At 41.2% G+C, this 19,812-nt stretch overlaps 1 protein-coding gene across 2 annotated transcripts in view; it reads left to right on the plus strand.

The window, feature by feature from the left end:
• The window catches only part of ptprk (protein tyrosine phosphatase receptor type K), a 218,324-nt gene that overhangs the window by 137,628 nt on the left and 60,884 nt on the right, over positions 1–19,812 (plus strand). For both annotated transcript variants that reach the window (XM_036582465.1, XM_036582466.1), the window contains exons 9-14: positions 1,917–2,219; positions 9,444–9,553; positions 10,888–11,089; positions 13,783–13,888; positions 16,551–16,824; positions 17,773–17,809. In XM_036582465.1, the coding sequence (XP_036438358.1) occupies positions 1,917–2,219; positions 9,444–9,553; positions 10,888–11,089; positions 13,783–13,888; positions 16,551–16,824; positions 17,773–17,809 (1,032 nt within the window). The remainder of the gene's footprint in view (positions 1–1,916; positions 2,220–9,443; positions 9,554–10,887; positions 11,090–13,782; positions 13,889–16,550; positions 16,825–17,772; positions 17,810–19,812) is intronic.

The following is a 19,812-nucleotide window of genomic DNA, read 5'->3' on the forward strand; positions in this document are numbered from 1 at the left end:
GTGTATGTTCGCGCGAGTAAACATGCAGACGGGTTGTTTACAGCCGTCAAACTCCGACCCGTGCGGCGTCTGATCTACGGGCTTTGATAAAAGCAGAACGGCGCTGTCATATTAAAAGGTTATCAGACCAGATCAGAAGCTGATTGGCTGTCAACATCCTGGCGTTGCCACGGCAGCAGAGGAGTATGAAGTTCGAGGATCTTTGCGAGTGTTCAGAAGACTCTCCCCTCAGCGCTGATGCGTCTGTGTGAGGTGTGAAAGTCACAGATACTCAATCTTTCTGGAACTCTATATGAATTCATTCTGACTCTTATCAGAACAAATAGAGACACTGCAGACTCGAGGCTGATGACCCAGGATGTGTGTAATCGGCTACATGACTGTATTTAACGGTCAAATTTTTATTAATTGTTAGAACAGTGCAGGCCGAAGCCCAGCTGCAGCGCTGTATGTCACTCTGATAGAATCCGGGATTGTAGCTATCGTTCAAATACATCTTTAAACATCTTTTAAAGCGAAACCTTCGGCACCTCCAGCAGACGATGCTGCGCAGACGCTCACAGGAGAACTACGGATAAATCAACAAGCAGCAGGCTAACAACAGCAGCAGCTCCAGTTCCCCTCGAGATCATTGACTCTACATATATATGATATACTCTCACTGACTGTATATTTGATATATGTGAAATATACACTCGTTGACTGTCTATATGATGTATATGATATACACACAATGGTGAACATGCAGCTAGTGCTGCTGTCATTGGTCGTTCACACTTCAGTGATCGTGTAATATGACCTGAATGTATCGCAGAACAGCAATAATAATTCCAGACATCTGATACTGAAGTGATGGAAGCACCATTAGCCAAAACGCCACTGTACTGTCTGATATACACACTGTACTGTCTGATATACACACTGTACTGTCTGATATACACATGTCTGAGAACATCAACCCCTTTATCCCCCCTTAACAAACACTCTCTCACTGCACTGGGAGTCTCACTCGTCATTTAAAAACACAATTAAAAACACTATGGATTCAGCTCTGTGACTCAGTGGTCAATAGAGAGAGAGAGAGAGAGAGAGAGAAGAGAGGGAGTGTAAATGGTGAGCAGGCAGCAACATGTACTGACCAGAAATTAATAGCACCATCAACTCCCCCCCTTCTTTCTTGCCTCTCTCTCTCTCTCTCTCTCTCTCTCTCTCTCTTTCTCTCTTTCTCTCTTCCTCTCTCTCCCTCTAGCTTTTCTTTCTCTCTGATTCAGTCTCTCTCTCCCTCTCTCTCTTTCTTTCTGTTCTCATTCTTCATCTCTCTCTCTCTCTATCTCTCTCTCTTTTTCTCTCTCTCTCTTTCTGTCTTCATTCTTCATCTCTCTCTCTCTCTCTCTCTCTCTCTCTTTCTCTCTCTCTCTCAGTAGTGTTGATATTAGACTCTTGGGTGTGTAAATGAGTCACTGACAGTGTGTGTGTGTGTGTGTGTGTGTGTGTGTGTGTGTGTGTAGATTAAATTTCGGGGGGGGGGCAGTGGGGTGTGTTTGTGTGTGTTACAGATGAGAGCGACATTTAAAAGACAGTCAGACCAATCAGCAGCTACAAAGACTTTATTACTATTTATTTATTTATTTATTTATTTATTTGAGGAACAGAGACTAGATGGAGAGATATAAACACAGAGAGAGAGAGAGGCTCAGCTGTATTTCCAGCCAGTAGACATCCTGCTTACAGCTTATGAACAAACAAACAGAAAAAACATTCAGTCCGTCCTTTTCTTTTTTTCTTTTCCTTAGTTTGTGTTTGTTAATTTTCTTCCTTATGATCTGATCTGTAATCAGTTATTTTAGCCGCGCTCCAACATGCACACCAGTCAGCCTTGCTTGATCTTACTGACTTTTGACCTCTGACCTCTACAGAGCCGATGCGGACCCCGAAGACCCTGAAGATCGCTGAGACTCAGGCCCGGTTTATCGCGGTGGACTGGGAGTCCTTGGGCTACAACATCACTCGCTGCCACACCTTCAACGTCACCATCTGCTACCACTACCTGACCAGCAGGAACCTGACCAAGAGCGACTGTCTGGACATGGACCCCAAAGCTCCCAGACATGTGGTGGACAACCTGCCCCCGAACACCAACATCAGCCTCAAAATGATCCTCACCAACCCAGAGGGGCGCAAAGAGAGCGAAGAAACAATCATACAGACTGAAGAGGATGGTACGGTGCACCAACATCAACCCCAACACTAATACCATCATCAACACCAACATCAGCACCAACATCAACACCAACACTAATACCATCATCAACACCAACATCAGCACCAACATCAACCCCAACACTAATACCATCATCAACACCAACATCAGCACCAACATCAACACCATCATCAACACCAACATCAACCCCAACACTAATACCATCATCAACCCAAACACCATCATCATCAACACCAACATCAGCACCAACATCAACACCAACATTAACACCATCAACACTAACAACACACAAACACCAACATCATCAACACCAGTACTAACACCCACATCATCAACACCAATATGAACACCATCAACACTAATGACACACCAACACTAACATCAACATAAACGGCAACGCCACCATCAGCACCAACACTGACACCATCATCAACTCCAATATCAACACTAACACTGACACCATCATCATCAGCTCCAATATCAACACCAACACTGACACCATCATCAACTCCAATATCAACACTAACACCATCATCATCAGCTCCAATATCAACACCAACACTAACACCATCATCATCAGCTCCAATATCAACACCAACACTGACACCATCATCAACTCCAATATCAACACTAACACCATCATCATCAGCTCCAATATCAACACCAACACTAACACCATCATCATCAGCTCCAATATCAACACCAACACTAACACCATCATCAACTCCAATATCAACACCAACACTAACACCATCATCAACTCCAATATCAACACTAACACTGACACCATCATCATGAGCTCCAATATCAACACCAACACTGACACCATCATCATCAGCTCCAATATCAACACCAACACTGACACCATCATCAACTCCAATATCAACACTAACACCATCATCATCAGCTCCAATATCAACACCAACACTAACACCATCATCATCAACTCCAATATCAACACTAACACTAACACCATCATCATCAACTCCAATATCAACACCAACACCATCATCATCAGCTCCAATATCAACACTAACACTCACACACTATCATCATCAGCTCCAATATCAACACCAACACTAACACCATCATCATCAGCTCCAATATCAACACCAACACTAACACCATCATCATCAGCTCCAATATCAACACCAACACTAACACCATCATAAACACCAATGACAACATCAACACCATCAACAATATTACCTCAGTCATCAACACCAATGCCAACTAGTATGATGCTAAATAAATGATGTGGCTTTTTCTACAATGGATTGATTTTTTTCTCGCATTACTTATCTTGAGATAATTGTCTCAGGATATTTTATGCGGACCCTCTGAGTACAGTAAGTGCACACATCAGTGTAACCATACCCAAAGCGGCTGTTGTTTTTAGTTGTGCTTCAACACCATCAACACTAATGACACACCAACACTAACATCAACATAAACGGCAACGCCACCATCAGCACCAACACTGACACCATCATCAACTCCAATATCAACACTAACACCATCATCAACTCCAATATCAACACTAACACTGACACCATCATCAACTCCAATATCAACACTAACACTGACACCATCATCATCAGCTCCAATATCAACACCAACACTGACACCATCATCAACTCCAATATCAACACTAACACTGACACCATCATCATCAGCTCCAATATCAACACCAACACTGACACCATCATCAACTCCAATATCAACACTAACACCATCATCATCAGCTCCAATATCAACACCAACACTGACACCATCATCATCAGCTCCAATATCAACACCAACACTAACACCATCATCAACTCCAATATCAACACCAACACTGACACCATCATCAACTCCAATATCAACACCAACACTGACACCATCATCAACTCCAATATCAACACTAACACTGACACCATCGTCATCAGCTCCAATATCAACACCAACACTAACACCATCATCATCAGCTCCAATATCAACACCAACACTGACACCATCATCATCAGCTCCAATATCAACACCAACACTGACACCATCATCAACTCCAATATCAACACTAACACCATCATCATCAGCTCCAATATCAACACCAACACTAACACCATCATCATCAGCTCCAATATCAACACCAACACTGACACCATCATCAACTCCAATATCAACACTAACACCATCATCATCAGCTCCAATATCAACACCAACACTAACACCATCATCATCAGCTCCAATATCAACACCAACACTAACACCATCATCAACTCCAATATCAACACCAACACTGACACCATCATCAACTCCAATATCAACACTAACACTGACACCATCATCATCAGCTCCAATATCAACACCAACACTGACACCATCATCATCAGCTCCAATATCAACACCAACACTGACACCATCATCAACTCCAATATCAACACTGACACCATCATCATCAGCTCCAATATCAACACCAACACTAACACCATCATCATCAACTCCAATATCAACACTAACACTAACACCATCATCATCAACTCCAATATCAACACCAACACCATCATCATCAGCTCCAATATCAACACTAACACTCACACACCATCATCATCAGCTCCAATATCAACACCAACACTAACACCATCATCATCAGCTCCAATATCAACACCAACACTAACACCATCATCAACTCCAATATCAACACTAACACCATCATCATCAGCTCCAATATCAACACCAACACTAACACCATCATCATCAGCTCCAATATCAACACCAACACTAACACCATCATCAACTCCAATATCAACACCAACACTGACACCATCATCAACTCCAATATCAACACTAACACTGACACCATCATCATCAGCTCCAATATCAACACCAACACTGACACCATCATCATCAGCTCCAATATCAACACCAACACTGACACCATCATCAACTCCAATATCAACACTGACACCATCATCATCAGCTCCAATATCAACACCAACACTAACACCATCATCATCAGCTCCAATATCAACACCAACACTAACACCATCATCATCAACTCCAATATCAACACCAACACTAACACCATCATCATCAACTCCAATATCAACACCAACACTAACACCATCATCATCAGCTCCAATATCAACACCAACACTAACACCATCATCATCAACTCCAATAACAACACCAACACCATCATCATCAGCTCCAATATCAACACCAACACTAACACCATCATAAACACCAATGACAACATCAACACCATCAACAATATTACCTCAGTCATCAACACCAATGCCAACTAGTATGATGCTAAATAAATGATGTGGTTTTTTCTACAATGGATTGATTTTTTTCTCGCATTACTTATCTTGAGATAATTGTCTCAGGATATTTTATGCGGACCCTCTGAGTACAGTAAGTGCACACATCAGTGTAACCATACCCAAAGCGGCTGTTGTTTTTAGTTGTGCTTCAGCCGGTGTTTATAGATAACAGCGAGTCATGCAGTGTCAGGAAGTCTTGTGTCGTTTAGAATTTTAGAAATAACATGTTAGCGAGGTTAGCTAGCTACCACAGCGCTTCCCTCTTTACCTTCTGTCAGCAAACAAAACCCAGATTGTTTTGATGTCTTTTTCCCTCTTAACAGTCAGGCGTTTCATCCTGGCGATGAATAGCACTGTGTGTGTGCGTGTGTGTGTGTGTGTGTGTGTGTGTGTGTGTGTGTGTGCGTGTGTGTGTGTGCGTGTGTGTGTGTGTGTGTGTGTGTGTGCGTGTGTGTGATAGAGGAGCTGAAAGCTGAGGTTTGTGTCGCCTAGGGGGCTGGGTGACGGGGGGTGTGGGGTGTAGGGGACCAAATTGGGGGATGTATGTGGTCTATTCCAGTCACATGACCTGATCACACACTTCAGCCTGTCTACTCCGACAGTGTGTGTGTGTGTGTGTGTGTGTGTGTGTGTGTGTGTGTGTGTGTGTGAGAGGGAGAGAGAGAGAGAGAGAGTCCCAGGACGCATCCCATCTCAGAACTGAAGCTCCATAACACCCACACACACAAACATACACACACAAACATACACACACAAACATACACACACAAACACCCCTCAGGACTGTTTCTATTCAGAGGAGACACACAGTGAGAGAGAGAGACTGACAGAGAGGGAAAAAAGGGAGAGAGAGAGAGAGAGAGAGAGAGAGTAAGAGAAGAAAGGGAAGAGCAAGAGAAGAAAAAGTGACAGACAGAGGAAAATTCTTTATGCTGAAAATATACACTGTGTACTGTAGAATATACTGTATTGTATAGGAATATGCTGTGTTCTGTTACATACTGTTTTCTATAAAATACACTATAGATTGTAAGTATGTGCTCTCGCTCTCTCTCTCTCTCTCTCTCTCTCTATATATATATATATATATATATATATATACACGCATAGAAAGTATGCAATATATGTTACGTGCATGTGATGTGCAAATGTTTTGGCACCCCTTGTCAAATTCCATACTGTTGTTGATTTTCTGAGTGTGAATAAGTGAACACATCCTCTACAGACTGTACTTGGTGTGCTGTATGATATGCCAAATATCCCATATTTCAGGGTTAAAATATGCACTCCAGTGCAAAAAAAATGGGCCGAACCCAAAATAGCAATACGTCAAACAAATAGATGGAGCACGTTAGTGTGGGAGAGGTTTTCGCTTTGATCTCTTTAAATGTTGAGGTTTTGTGTGTACGTTTGAGGACAGTCTTTTACCGAAAGAAGAGTCAGTATTGATCCACTCAGCATTGATGGCTTCAAACAGCTGAAAAACATTGCTGAGCTAGTTTCTGTTTAATGTAAGACCAAATCTTCTCTATAGGGTTTAAATCTGGACACTGACCAGCCAAAACCATCAGAAAAAAAAAAGTTATATTTTGAGTTTGGCCTATTTTTCTGCCCAGGAGTGCACTGTTGATGATTCTGAATGTTGAATGATTAAATGATATGGAGAGACACACAGTGATGGGATTTTTGGCCCAGTTCCAGCACACAGTGTCGTTGAACGAGGCTCCACTCTGTGTTTTTGGACACTGTGATGTTCAAAACTTTAGACCGTTAGAGTTTTCTGGAGTGTAACAATAGAAAGAGTGCAGCCAGAAGTGAAGGGTGAGATCATCATTACTGAGAGGAACAAACCCCATTAACACACACACACACACACACACACACACACACACACACATCTGTGTAACCATACCCAAAGCGCTAGTTATGACCCTCAGTGGTCCATTAAAGCTTTCTGTCTACAGTACACTTACTGTAAGTACTGTAACACTCAATGTGGGACCCTCAGGGCCTTCTAGACCTCCAGAGAAGGCCTGATGGTTTCTGTAAAATAAAAATAACACACATTTGTAATTTATAGTTATTGTTTATTTAATAGAGTCATCATGTTTGTTGTATTTAAACTACAGGTATTGTAGTAATACTCTTACATTTTTGAAGGCCCAACAGAAAAGGATTGTTTTCTTTGTGGTATGTAGGTAGATACAGCCAAGCTTCTCTCCCATTGGTTAGGACTTCAGGAGCTGGACTTGAAGGCCTTACATGTCAGATGAACTACCAACATAATTAGGAAGTGACCGAGAAATCGACCAGTCATGCTTTGATTTACAATGGGACCGATTTTGTGAGGGAAAAAGTAACTCTAGAGCTTCTGGAGGTTCTAGATACGTCACTGACTGTGAATATGAGCCGTAGCTTAAGCAGCGTTCTGGTTCATTGTTAGGAATGTAAAACATTTACTGACAAAACATCTTTGCTGTTCATTTTTACTCATATTCATATACTCTTTAGTGTCATGTTTTAAGCTTAATATCATAAATAAATCTAGGGCTCAACGGGTTCATACAGTGGTGCTTGAAAGTTTGTGAACCCTTTAGAATTTTCTGTATTTTTGCATAAATTTGACCTAAAACTTCATCACATTTTCACACGAGTCCTAATAGTAGTTATATTTGGAGAAAGGAAAACACTGCATTCCAGCATAAAAACCTTATCCCATCTGTGAAACATGGTGGTGGTAGTGTCATGGTTTGGGCCTGTTTTGCTGCATCTGGGCCAGAATGGCTCACCGTCATTGATGGAACAGTGAACTCTGAATTATACCAGCAAGTTCTAAAGGAAAGTGTCAGGACGTCTGTCTGTGAGCTGAAACTCAAGAGAACGCAAGTCATGCGGCAAAACAACGACCCTAAGCACACAAGCCGTTCTACCAAAGAACGGTTAAAGTAGAATAAAGTTAATGTTTTGGAATGACCCAGTCAAAGTTCTGACCATACTCCTATAGAAATGTTGTGGAAGTACCTGAAGCAGCAGTTCATCGGAGGAAACCCACCAACATATCAGAACTGAAGCTGTTTTGTACAGAGGGGCTAAAACTCCACCCAGCCGATGTTCAGGACTAATCAACAGCTACCGGAACCGTTTAGCTGCAGTTATTGCTGCACAAACAGGGTCACAGCAGATACTGAAAGCAAAGGTTCACATACTCCCTCACAGATCTGTAATATTGGATCATTTTCCTCAATAAATAAATGACCAGGTCTAATATTTTTGTCTCAGTTGTTTAATTTGGTTCCCTTTATGTACTGTTAGGGCTCGTGTGAAAATCTGAAGAAGTTTTAGGTCAAATTTATGCAAAAATATAGAAAATTCTTAAAGGTTCTCAAACTTTCAAACACCACTGTAGTTTTGTCTTAAACTGTGACTTTGTGAGTCGAATCCCAAACTTTTGTTTGGAGTGAAATAAGAACAGTTCCGCTGTCCAGATGATCAGGAAAGGCTTTTGTGTCTGGATTACATTTTCTCCAGTAACACCTTTCCACCGTTTCTTACTCTAGTACTTCTGCCTGATTCACTGCCACCGCCGTTCTCACTGCAGGAAGAGGTTTGGTCTGAGTTTGGTCATTCACATAGTGGAAGAAGTAGTACTTAGAGACGGTTGCTAAGCAGTGGTTGGTTGTGTGTTGTATCAGTTATTGTTTTGCAAGCGGTCAAGATGATTTTAATTTAGAACATGGCTTCTAAACTCATCTGGGGGCCGGATAAGAGCCATAATGGGGCCGCATGTTTGACGCCCCTGCTTTAGAGGCAGGATAACATTATAGTGTTACTTACAGTGCATTTAACACTCTCTCTCTCTCTCTCTCTCTCTCTCTCTCTCTCTCTCTCTCTCTCTCTCTCTCTCTCTCTAGTTCCTGGCCCCGTTCCCAGTGCCTCTCTGAAAGCGACTCCGTTTGAGGATCGAATCTTTCTGCACTGGAAAGAGCCTCTGGAGCCCAACGGGATCATTACACAGTATGAGGTAATACTGTCTGGGTGTGTGTCTGTGTGTGTGTGTGTACCGGTTGGACTCCAGTTCTGGGGTCAACAGTATGTGTGTGTGTGTCTGTGGTTGTAAATCTGTGACTCTCTGTGGAGAGTTAAAGTGTAAGAGCAGTAATGGCCTCACTGCTTCACTCAGCACATACACCATATGCCATATAAGTATATAGTCCATCACCAGCATATTTAATTTCCAGTCAAAACAGCCATTGAGTACAAGTATTTTACATTTCAGAAGATATTTCTGAGAAGATTAGAAATAAGATAATATGAAGCAGAGGAAATGTGGCTCCTAACAACCACCTGGAAGACACCAAAACTGCCCCCATCTGAAATACTGAAAAAAATGAATGATTTGTGCTTAATGAGATTTTTGATGGAAATTAATTCAGTGGTAAATAAATGGTGCTGTCTGACTTCTGTATAGTACTGTAACTTTAATATATCCGCTACATTCTATAAAGCCGATATTAATTAGTAAATCCAGCTGATAATGCGGCAGTATTTACAACTGAAAAATATATAGTGCGAATCACATAATGCAAAAAACTTTATGTGAGAAGAACTGATGGAAAATAAGATCTAATTAACATAAACTGACAAAACTGCAGTGAACTGAATAAATACTTATATTTAAGGATCCATAATATATCAGAGACATATTGGAATCAGTAGCTAATTGGTTAAAAAATTAGCAACATCAGACAGATGTTTAGGATGATATTTCAAATGATGATGAAAAGCGATGATGTTACTATTGTAAAATATCTGTATTTTATTCTTTTTACTGTACTTGTAACTCAACAGAATAATATTATTGGAACGTTAATCCAAGATTTAGTCCCAATTTCCTCATTTTGTAAATGTTTATGAATCTATATTGGCAAATATGTATATTAACAAATGTTGAATATCGACATTGGGCCACTATTTCCATATCAGTGCATCCTAAATTATATTATATTATATAATATTATAGGATGTAGGTTTAGGTTGTTTGAATTAAAGGAATTTAGCAGTTGAAAACTGGCAGTCATATAAAATACTGTCATTAAAGTTCGATTTAAATAAAACTTGTGCTGTCTGTTTAGTTTATGACTATATAATGTTACATCAACTCATATAATCAATCAAAAAAGATCAGTAGTGGTGTCAGTGTCCAGTTGCACCCATAAGACGTTTTGAGGACATGCCCTTTTTTTTTTAGAAATTTCTAAGAGTAATGCTAGATTCCAAAAAAGTCTTGTTTTCCTTGATGTGAAGAGCAGATTTTGCCTAAATAATGAGTTTCTAAACACTGTCTTTTGTTTACAGATCAGCTACAGCAGCGTGCGTTCGTTTGACCCCTCCGTGCCGTTATTGCGCCCCCCGGTGATGGTTTCATTACCCTGGAACTCGTCCCATCACGTCTTCTCTCAGCTCCACCCAGGAACCACCTACCAGTTCCTGATCAGAGCCAGAACCAGCAAAGGCTTCGGACCCCCGACCACCATCAACATCACCACTAATATATCAGGTACGGAGAGAGAGACACGCCTCGCCTTTAAAAAGGCGTCATATTAGCCTCGTAACTCCAACACAGAGCTGAAGAAGCAGATCAGAAACCAAACATGCTGATTCTTCACTCTGCCTGAGTGCAGAATTTCTGCACAATTCAGTGTTTGAGATAACAGAGAGATTCAGAGTGGTTTGGTGTGAAATGGTTCAGATGTCTTTACAGTGGTGGTGATAGGAACCAGGGGTCGCCATGACTACAACACAGATATAGACATTTTATTTACTATCCAGAACCACCAGTGAACCTACACGAGTCTTCTGAGTTTATATGGAATGTTGATGATGGAAAATAGTGGAAAATCTGAAATAATAAGTTTTCTTTGGGGACTATTTTGCCTCACAGCACCTTGCATATTATGTATCCCTCCACCATGAATGGAGTTTAAGGCTGTAGTCCTCCGAAAACTATCATAAAACAGTGTCTCAGTCATCAGGCAGTGAATTCATAACCATTTCATGTAGTAACTTTCTGTGAGGGAGCTTTTAGAGGTGGACGTCTGGTTCCTGTCACTACCACTGTGAACAATTCTGACTCGGTAAGTTTCTCTAAAATGGAGCGTTTCACACCAAACCACGTTCAGACTCTGTTTACATCTCAACCATACAGTTTACAAATGTTTAAAATTTGATAGAATTCCCCCTTTGTTTGCATTTACATGTGTTTTTCAGCTACTGATTAATGAAGTCATGCCCAAAACACTCTGCTGGTGCCTCCAGCTGTGTGAGTGAGTGCACTTGTGTTCTCTGTATGAGACCTCTCACCCCCCACCTGCCCCCCACCCACCAGATCTCCCCCCTCTGACCTCACACTGGGCTCTAACAAGACAACCAGCAGAGAAATGAACAGCCTAATTCAGCCTCTACTGTAGGAGTAATATGGACAGGCAGATGTGCAGTACTGTTCGAAAGAGACCGCCGTTCATTTAATTTCCATTCAAAAATACAGGTTTGATATTTATGAGAAGGTCATATTTAAGATAATCCACTTGCATAATGATTAATATAATATCTAATGATAGTTGAACAAGTCAACACAACATAAGTAGAACAAAACAGGAGTTTCCAGAACTGGAGTTTAAAAAATGGTTCAAAGCTACAGAGAAAACGTGGCTCCTAACAACCACCTGGAAGAGCTGGTCGACCCCAAAACTGCCCCCCATCAGATAAACAGCACTTAAAGCTTTCATCTCTGAGAGAGAGGAGAAAATCAAGCTGCTTCAGATCTGAAAACATCCACAGGTGTTTCTGTCCATCCTTCCACTGTGAGAAGACGACTCAGCGCTGTGGGTCTGAAAGGATGTGTAGCTGATCAAGAAGAACCTCACTGAGAAAAGGAGACGGACACATCAAACACAGAAGCTGAACGAAGGACTGACCACCCCAGAGTCCAGACCTCAACACCACTGAATGTGTTTGGAATCAGAGAACTTGTAGAGAGGAAAATTCCCACTCTATAATGTCTTCTGGGTTTCTCAAGCACTAGAGGGCGCTGCCGAGCGAGTCCAAAATGAAGGGGTTAATATGGAGCATTTGAGTGAAATCATAGTTTATAAATGCATAAAACATTTTAACACTGCTGTTATATTTTTAAGAGCTTTTAAACTCGAGTTATAGGAGTCTAAAACGGAGCCTCATGTACGTTCATGACGTCACTGAGCGCGAACAGCCAATGAGCTGCTCTGCTCGCCGACCAATCAGCACTCAGTAGCAGTAATGTTAGCGTCCTGCTCCCCAAACCTGTTTGCTGTAGAAAAAAGGAAACATACAGTGAGTTTTCTTGAAAGACATCCTTCTGCTTTCTAAAATTAAAGGAAAGTTCTGGTTCAGTGATTAGAAACTATTTTAACTTTTTGTTTTTAGCTGTTCAGCTCCATTTACTTCCATTCACTGAGGACGCGCTCGCGGGCGCCCTCTGCTGTTTTGCAGTCATGTCTTTTTATATAACGGGGGAAATAAGAAGTGGCCAGGCTCCTCATAAACCGGCTCTGGTTTGGGATTATCTCAGAAAATGATCAACCAGCTTCTAAGACTGAACTTTGGAGGTGTGTCTGCAGATTCTTTGAGGAACTGAAAGTGAGTCTTCTGACAAGAATGGAAGCTGGAATAAAGGCGGAGAGTGACACACTGAACACTCAGACAGCTGATGTTTAGTTTTTGACTGTAATTTTCTGTTAAATATGTTTTCTGCTTTTTTCCTGATGCTGAAAAATGAATAACTTGCACTAAATGGCTGTTTTGACTGGAAATTAAATAAATGTAGGGAGCTGTCTGACTTCTGCGCACTACTATACGTGTGCAGATGCACATGCTAATGCGAGCCGCCACTCCAGGCTGTGTTCAGTGTGAGTAAATGAAGGTGAATTGGAGCTAAAAGCTTCTTGACTTTTCTCGCTAATGGGAGAAGAGGAGGCCAGTAGCGCTCGCGCTCTGCAGTAGAGCACCTGCCGGATGAGCTGTATTATAGTCCTAATTGCAGGAAATGTGATTTCCTCTATTCTGTCCGTCTGTCTTCATCTCTCTCTCTCAGTAAGAGCTGCTTCGCTGGCCTGACTCACGCTGACAGCACAATAATGCAATAAAGCACGGTCAATAAACAGCAGCGTGCTGTATAAGGGGATATAAACAATGCTAATAGTCAATATCTGCCCACAGCTCCCACCCTGGAGGAGTACGACGGCTCTGAGGCCTTCCTGAACGAAACGGCCACCACCATCACCGTCCTGCTCAAACCCGCACAGGCCAAAGGAGCGCCCATCAGGTGGGGAGTTAGAGTGGACGCGTTGTCCACATTCCATCACTGACGTTGAGAGCAAGAGTGTTCTGACCAATCAGCGTATATACCATATATATCATATAAACACTCAGTGAGAGTATTTATCATGTCATATATACAGTCAAAGAGAGTGTATATCATGTATATCATTTATACAGTCAATGAGTATATCTATCAAATATATCATATACAGTCAAGAAGTGTATTTATCATATATATCATATATACAGTTATTGAGTGTCTATCATTTTTCATATATATATATATATATGTGTGTGTGTGTGTGTGTGTGTGTATATATATGTGTGTGTGTAGTACGCAGAGAAACAGATGGACTACAGTCTGTAACTGTAGAACTACAGAGTGAAAGTATATGGTCAGTGGAGCTGATACAGTGGGCAGTGAGTGTAGATACAAAGAGGTGGACTTAATGAAGAAGCTAATCGCTGTGTTTTGTTTCACATCAGACGCGTTCGCTAATCACAGAATTAGATGGGAGTATAAGAGAGTGTGTGTGTGTGTGTGCGCGTAGGTGGGGGTGTTGGGGGGATTATGGTGGATATGTTGACAGATTAGGAGATTAGAGTGTATCAGTATTGTTAAGGCCTGTGTCGTTACAATAGATGATATCTGTAGATGCGGCAGATTGGAGCGTCTGATGAATTATTAATCAGACGAGGGACAGTGCTGCTCTCATATTTACCAGTTTTCGTTTATTTTTCCTGTTTTTTCCACTTTCACTTTTCTGCTAACATTAAAAACAGCCTGCCTTTATAATTATATAGGAAAGTTAGTTAACGTGTGTGTGTGTGTGTGTGTGTGTGTGTGTGTGTGTGTGTGTGTGTGTGTTAGAGATGGCCATCTGCTGTGGTCATTTGTAACAGTTTGTCATTGACAAGAGATACAGAAGGAGTGAGAGAGAGAGAGAGAGAGAGAGAGAGAGAGAGAGGAAAACAGAAAGAGTGGAAAAGGAAAAAGGGGAAAGAGATCAAGAAAGGAAAGAGAGGAAGGAGAGAGCAAAGAGAGAAGGGGAAATTGAGGAAAAGAGCAAGGGGAAGACAGAGAGAAAGAAAGAGAGAGAGAGAGTGTAGTGTGTTTTAGTCCATCTGTGAGAGCAGTCTGGGATGTTGGAGGCATTTTGCATCTGTCAGGTTTACTCACACACGCACACACACACTCACTCACACATACACACACACACACTCACTCACACATACACACACACTCACTCACACATACACACACACACACTCACTCACACATACACACACACACACTCACTCACACATACACACACACACACTCACTCACACATACACACACACTCACTCACACATACACACACACACACTCACTCACACATACACACACACACATACACACACACATATACACATACACACACTCACTCACACATACACACACACACATATACACATACACACACACACTCACACATATACACATACACACACTCACTCACACATACACACACACACATATACACATACACACACACACTCACACATATACACATACACACACTCACTCACACATACACACACACACATATACACATACACACACTCACTCACACATACACACACACACATATACACATACACACACTCACTCACACATACACACACACACATATACACATACACACACACACTCACACATATACACATACACACACTCACTCACACATACACACACACACATATACACATACACACACTCACTCACACATACACACACACACATATACACATACACACACTCACTCACACATATACACACATATACACACTCACACACTCACACATATACACGCACTCATACACACACATATACACACACACACACACACACACACACTCATACACACACACACACTCACACATATACACACACACACATATACACGCACTCATACACACACACACACACTCATACACACACACACATGCACACTCACTCACACACACTCACTCATACACACACATATACACACACATACATACTCATAGTCACACACACACTCACTCACATACATATACACACACTCCTACACATACACATATACACACACCTGTCGAATAAGCAGAGGAGATTGAGGACAGAAAACTCAATCCTAAGTCATACAACTCTAGCGGAGGGATAAAGAGAGGGAGGAGAGGACGAGAGAGAGAGAGGAGGATAAGAAAGAAAGACAGGAAGAGAGAGAGGGGGAGGATGGGAAAGAAAGAGAGAGAGAGAGAGAGAGGACAGGAGGAGACAGACGGGAAGAGAGAGGAGAATGAGAGAGAGAGAAAAATTGTGTGTGAGAGAGAGAGAGAGAAAGAAAGACAGGAGGATGAGAGAGAGAGAGAGAGAGGCCATAAGAATTAGAGTCTTAAGAATAAAATGTTCTGAAATGTTCTCATGAAAACGCTGTTTATAATCTTAACAGTTGTTTCTCGATTTCCCTTCTTACACTTTCTCTGAGGAACAATCCCAAAACCAGGTGTTATTCCTGAGAAAACAAAGCAAAAAAATTATACTTAAATAATTTCTCAGTCCTACAGCAGCCTTACAAGAAGTCCGTAGTTTTGGTGGAGTGGTCCTGCTCTGACGGCTGTGTGTTTGTGTTTGTTTCTCTCAGCGCGTATCAGATTGTGGTGGAGGAGCTGAACCCCCACCGGACTCGGCGCGAGGCGGGCAGCATGGACTGTTATCAGGTTCCAGTGTCCTACCAGACCGCCGCCAGCGGGGGGTCACCATACTACTTCGCAGCAGAACTTCCACCCGGGAATCTTCCAGAACCTTCTCCATTTACAGTGGGAGATAACAAAACCTACCACGGCTACTGGAACGCCCCGCTGGCCCCCAGGAAGAACTACAACATCTACTTTCAGGCCGTCAGCAGCGTGGAGAAGGTCAGCAGACCACTGCCTCACTGACCACTTTATTAGAAACACACACCTTGTACTTCCACTAACTGGCCACTTTATTAGAAACAGCCACCTTGTACTTCCACTAACTGGCCACTTTATTAGAAACGCTTAGCTTGTGCTTTCACTCACTGGCCACTTTATTAGAAACACATACTTTGCTTGACTGGCCACTTTATTAGAAACACCCACCTTGTACTTCCACTCACTGGCCACTTTATTAGAAACACATACTTTGCTTGACCGGCCACTTTATTAGAAACACCCACCTTGTACTTCCACTCACTGGCCACTTTATTAGAAACGAATAGCCTGTGCTTTCACTAACTGGCCACTTTATTAGAAACTTTAGCTTGTGCTTTAACTCACTGGCCACTTTATTAGAAACACATACTTTGCTTGACTGGCCACTTTATTAGAAACACCTTGTCTCTCTTGCCACTTTATTAGAAACACCCACATTGAATTTCCACTAACTGGCCACTTTATTAGAAACACCTACCGTCTCTCACTGGCCAGTTTATTAAAAACACTACCTTCTCTCACCGGCCACTTTATTGGCCACTTGTCTCACTGGCCACTACTAGAAACACCTACTTTGCTTGACTGGCCACTTTATTAGAAACACTTACCTTGTCACACTGGCCACTTTATTGGAAACACCCACCTTATGTTTCCACTAACTGGCCACTTTATTAGGAAGACCTACCTTCTCTCACTGGCCACTTTATTAGAAACACGTATGTCATAGCTCCACTGTGAAGATGTACAGTAGCTGTGTGTAGTCCGTCTGTTGGATCTACAAGGTCAGCTTGTCCTCTGTCATGTGTGGTGTGTGGAATATTTTGCCGTGTTGGGGGGGATTAGAGGTGATGCTGATGGCGGTGGGCAGATCCTGAGCTGATATTGTGCGTGTTTTATTTTCCTCCACAGGAAACCAAAACGCAGTGTCTGAGATTGGCAACTAAAGGTGAGGAACTACTTTATTGCTTTTCATTTCAGCGCTCTCTCTCTGGGACGAGGGAACTGGACGTATTGCTCATTTCCTCTCTATCTGTCTCTCTCTCTATCTGTCTCTCTCTCTATCTGTCTCTCTCGCCCATTCCATCTCTCGCTCTTTTCTTCTTCTCTATCTCTCTTTCTTTTTCTTTCTTCCGCTCTCCATTTTTTCTGTCTCTGCTTTGCTCTTCTCTCTCTTTCCTGTGCCCCCCCTCTCTCTCTCTGTCTCTGTCTCTCTCTCTCTCTTTCTCTCTCTCTCTCCCTCTCTCTCTCTCTCTGTGTGAGGTGAATGTCTCTCTGTCTGTCGTTGGCAGCAGTGGGGATTGCAGAGGCGGATTGGAAGCTTCAGCAGAATTATAAAAAAGCTTATTTGTGATCTTTTTGATATATTTGCTGGTAAAGCACCTTGTTTTGCTGAGCTGCGATTTTCCAACAGAGCACGAGGACAAACTGAGCCAATTCGCATGATTCTTATGTCATCAGAGATTATCAATAATCCGCGGTTTTCATCGACCACTTAAAATAGCAAGTAATCAATTTTATTAACTGTTTCTATAGACGGTCAGTGATGTTTGGCTTCTTCTCATCAGGCTAATCTTAAAAAAATGAGAACCTGTACCGTTTCATACTATTTATCATCTACTCTATAGACTGTCCCATTTTATACTACTTCTACTACATCATCTACTCTATAGACTGTCCCATTTTATACTACTTCTGCTACATCATCTACTCTATAGACTGTACCATTTTATACTACTTCTACTACATCATCTACTCTATAGACTGTACCATTTTATACTACTTCTGCTATATCATCTACTCTATAGACTGTACCATTTTATACTACTTCTGCTATATCATCTACTCTATAGACTGTACCATTTTATACTACTTCTGCTATATCATCTACTCTATAGACTGTACCATTTTATACTACTTCTACTACGTCATCTACTCTATAGACTGTACCATTTTATACTACTTCTGCTATATCATCTACTCTATAGACTGTACCATTTTATACTACTTCTGCTATATCATCTACTCTATAGACTGTACCATTTTATACTACTTCTACTACGTCATCTACTCTATAGACTGTACCATTTTATACTACTTCTGCTATATCATCTACTCTATAGACTGTACCATTTTATACTACTTCTACTACGTCATCTACTCTATAGACTGTACCATTTTATACTACTTCTGCTATATCATCTACTCTATAGACTGTACCATTTTATACTACTTCTGCTATATCATCTACTCTATAGACTGTACCATTTTATACTACTTCTACTACATCATCTACTCTATAGACTGTACCATTTTATACTACTTCTACTACGTCATCTACTCTATAGACTGTACCATTTTATACTACTTCTGCTATATCATCTACTCTATAGACTGTACCATTTTATACTACTTCTACTACATCATCTACTCTATAGACTGTACCATTTTATACTACTTCTGCTACATCATCTACTCTATAGACTGTACCATTTTATACTACTTCTGCTATATCATCTACTCTATAGACTGTACCATTTTATACTACTTCTGCTATATCATCTACTCTATAGACTGTACCATTTTATACTACTTCTACTACGTCATCTACTCTATAGACTGTACCATTTTATACTACTTCTGCTATATCATCTACTCTATAGACTGTACCATTTTATACTACTTCTACTACATCATCTACTCTATAGACTGTACCATTTTATACTACTTCTACTACATCATCTACTCTATAGACTGTACCATTTTATACTACTTCTACTACATCATCTACTCTATAGACTGTACCATTTTATACTACTTCTGCTACATCATCTACTCTATAGACTGTCCCATTTTATACTACTTCTGCTACATCATCTACTCTATAGACTGTACCATTTTATACTACTTCTGCTATATCATCTACTCTATAGACTGTACCATTTTATACTG

This window comes from Colossoma macropomum, unplaced genomic scaffold, assembly GCF_904425465.1.
Source record: "Colossoma macropomum unplaced genomic scaffold, Colossoma_macropomum, whole genome shotgun sequence".
Taxonomy (NCBI): domain Eukaryota; kingdom Metazoa; phylum Chordata; class Actinopteri; order Characiformes; family Serrasalmidae; genus Colossoma; species Colossoma macropomum.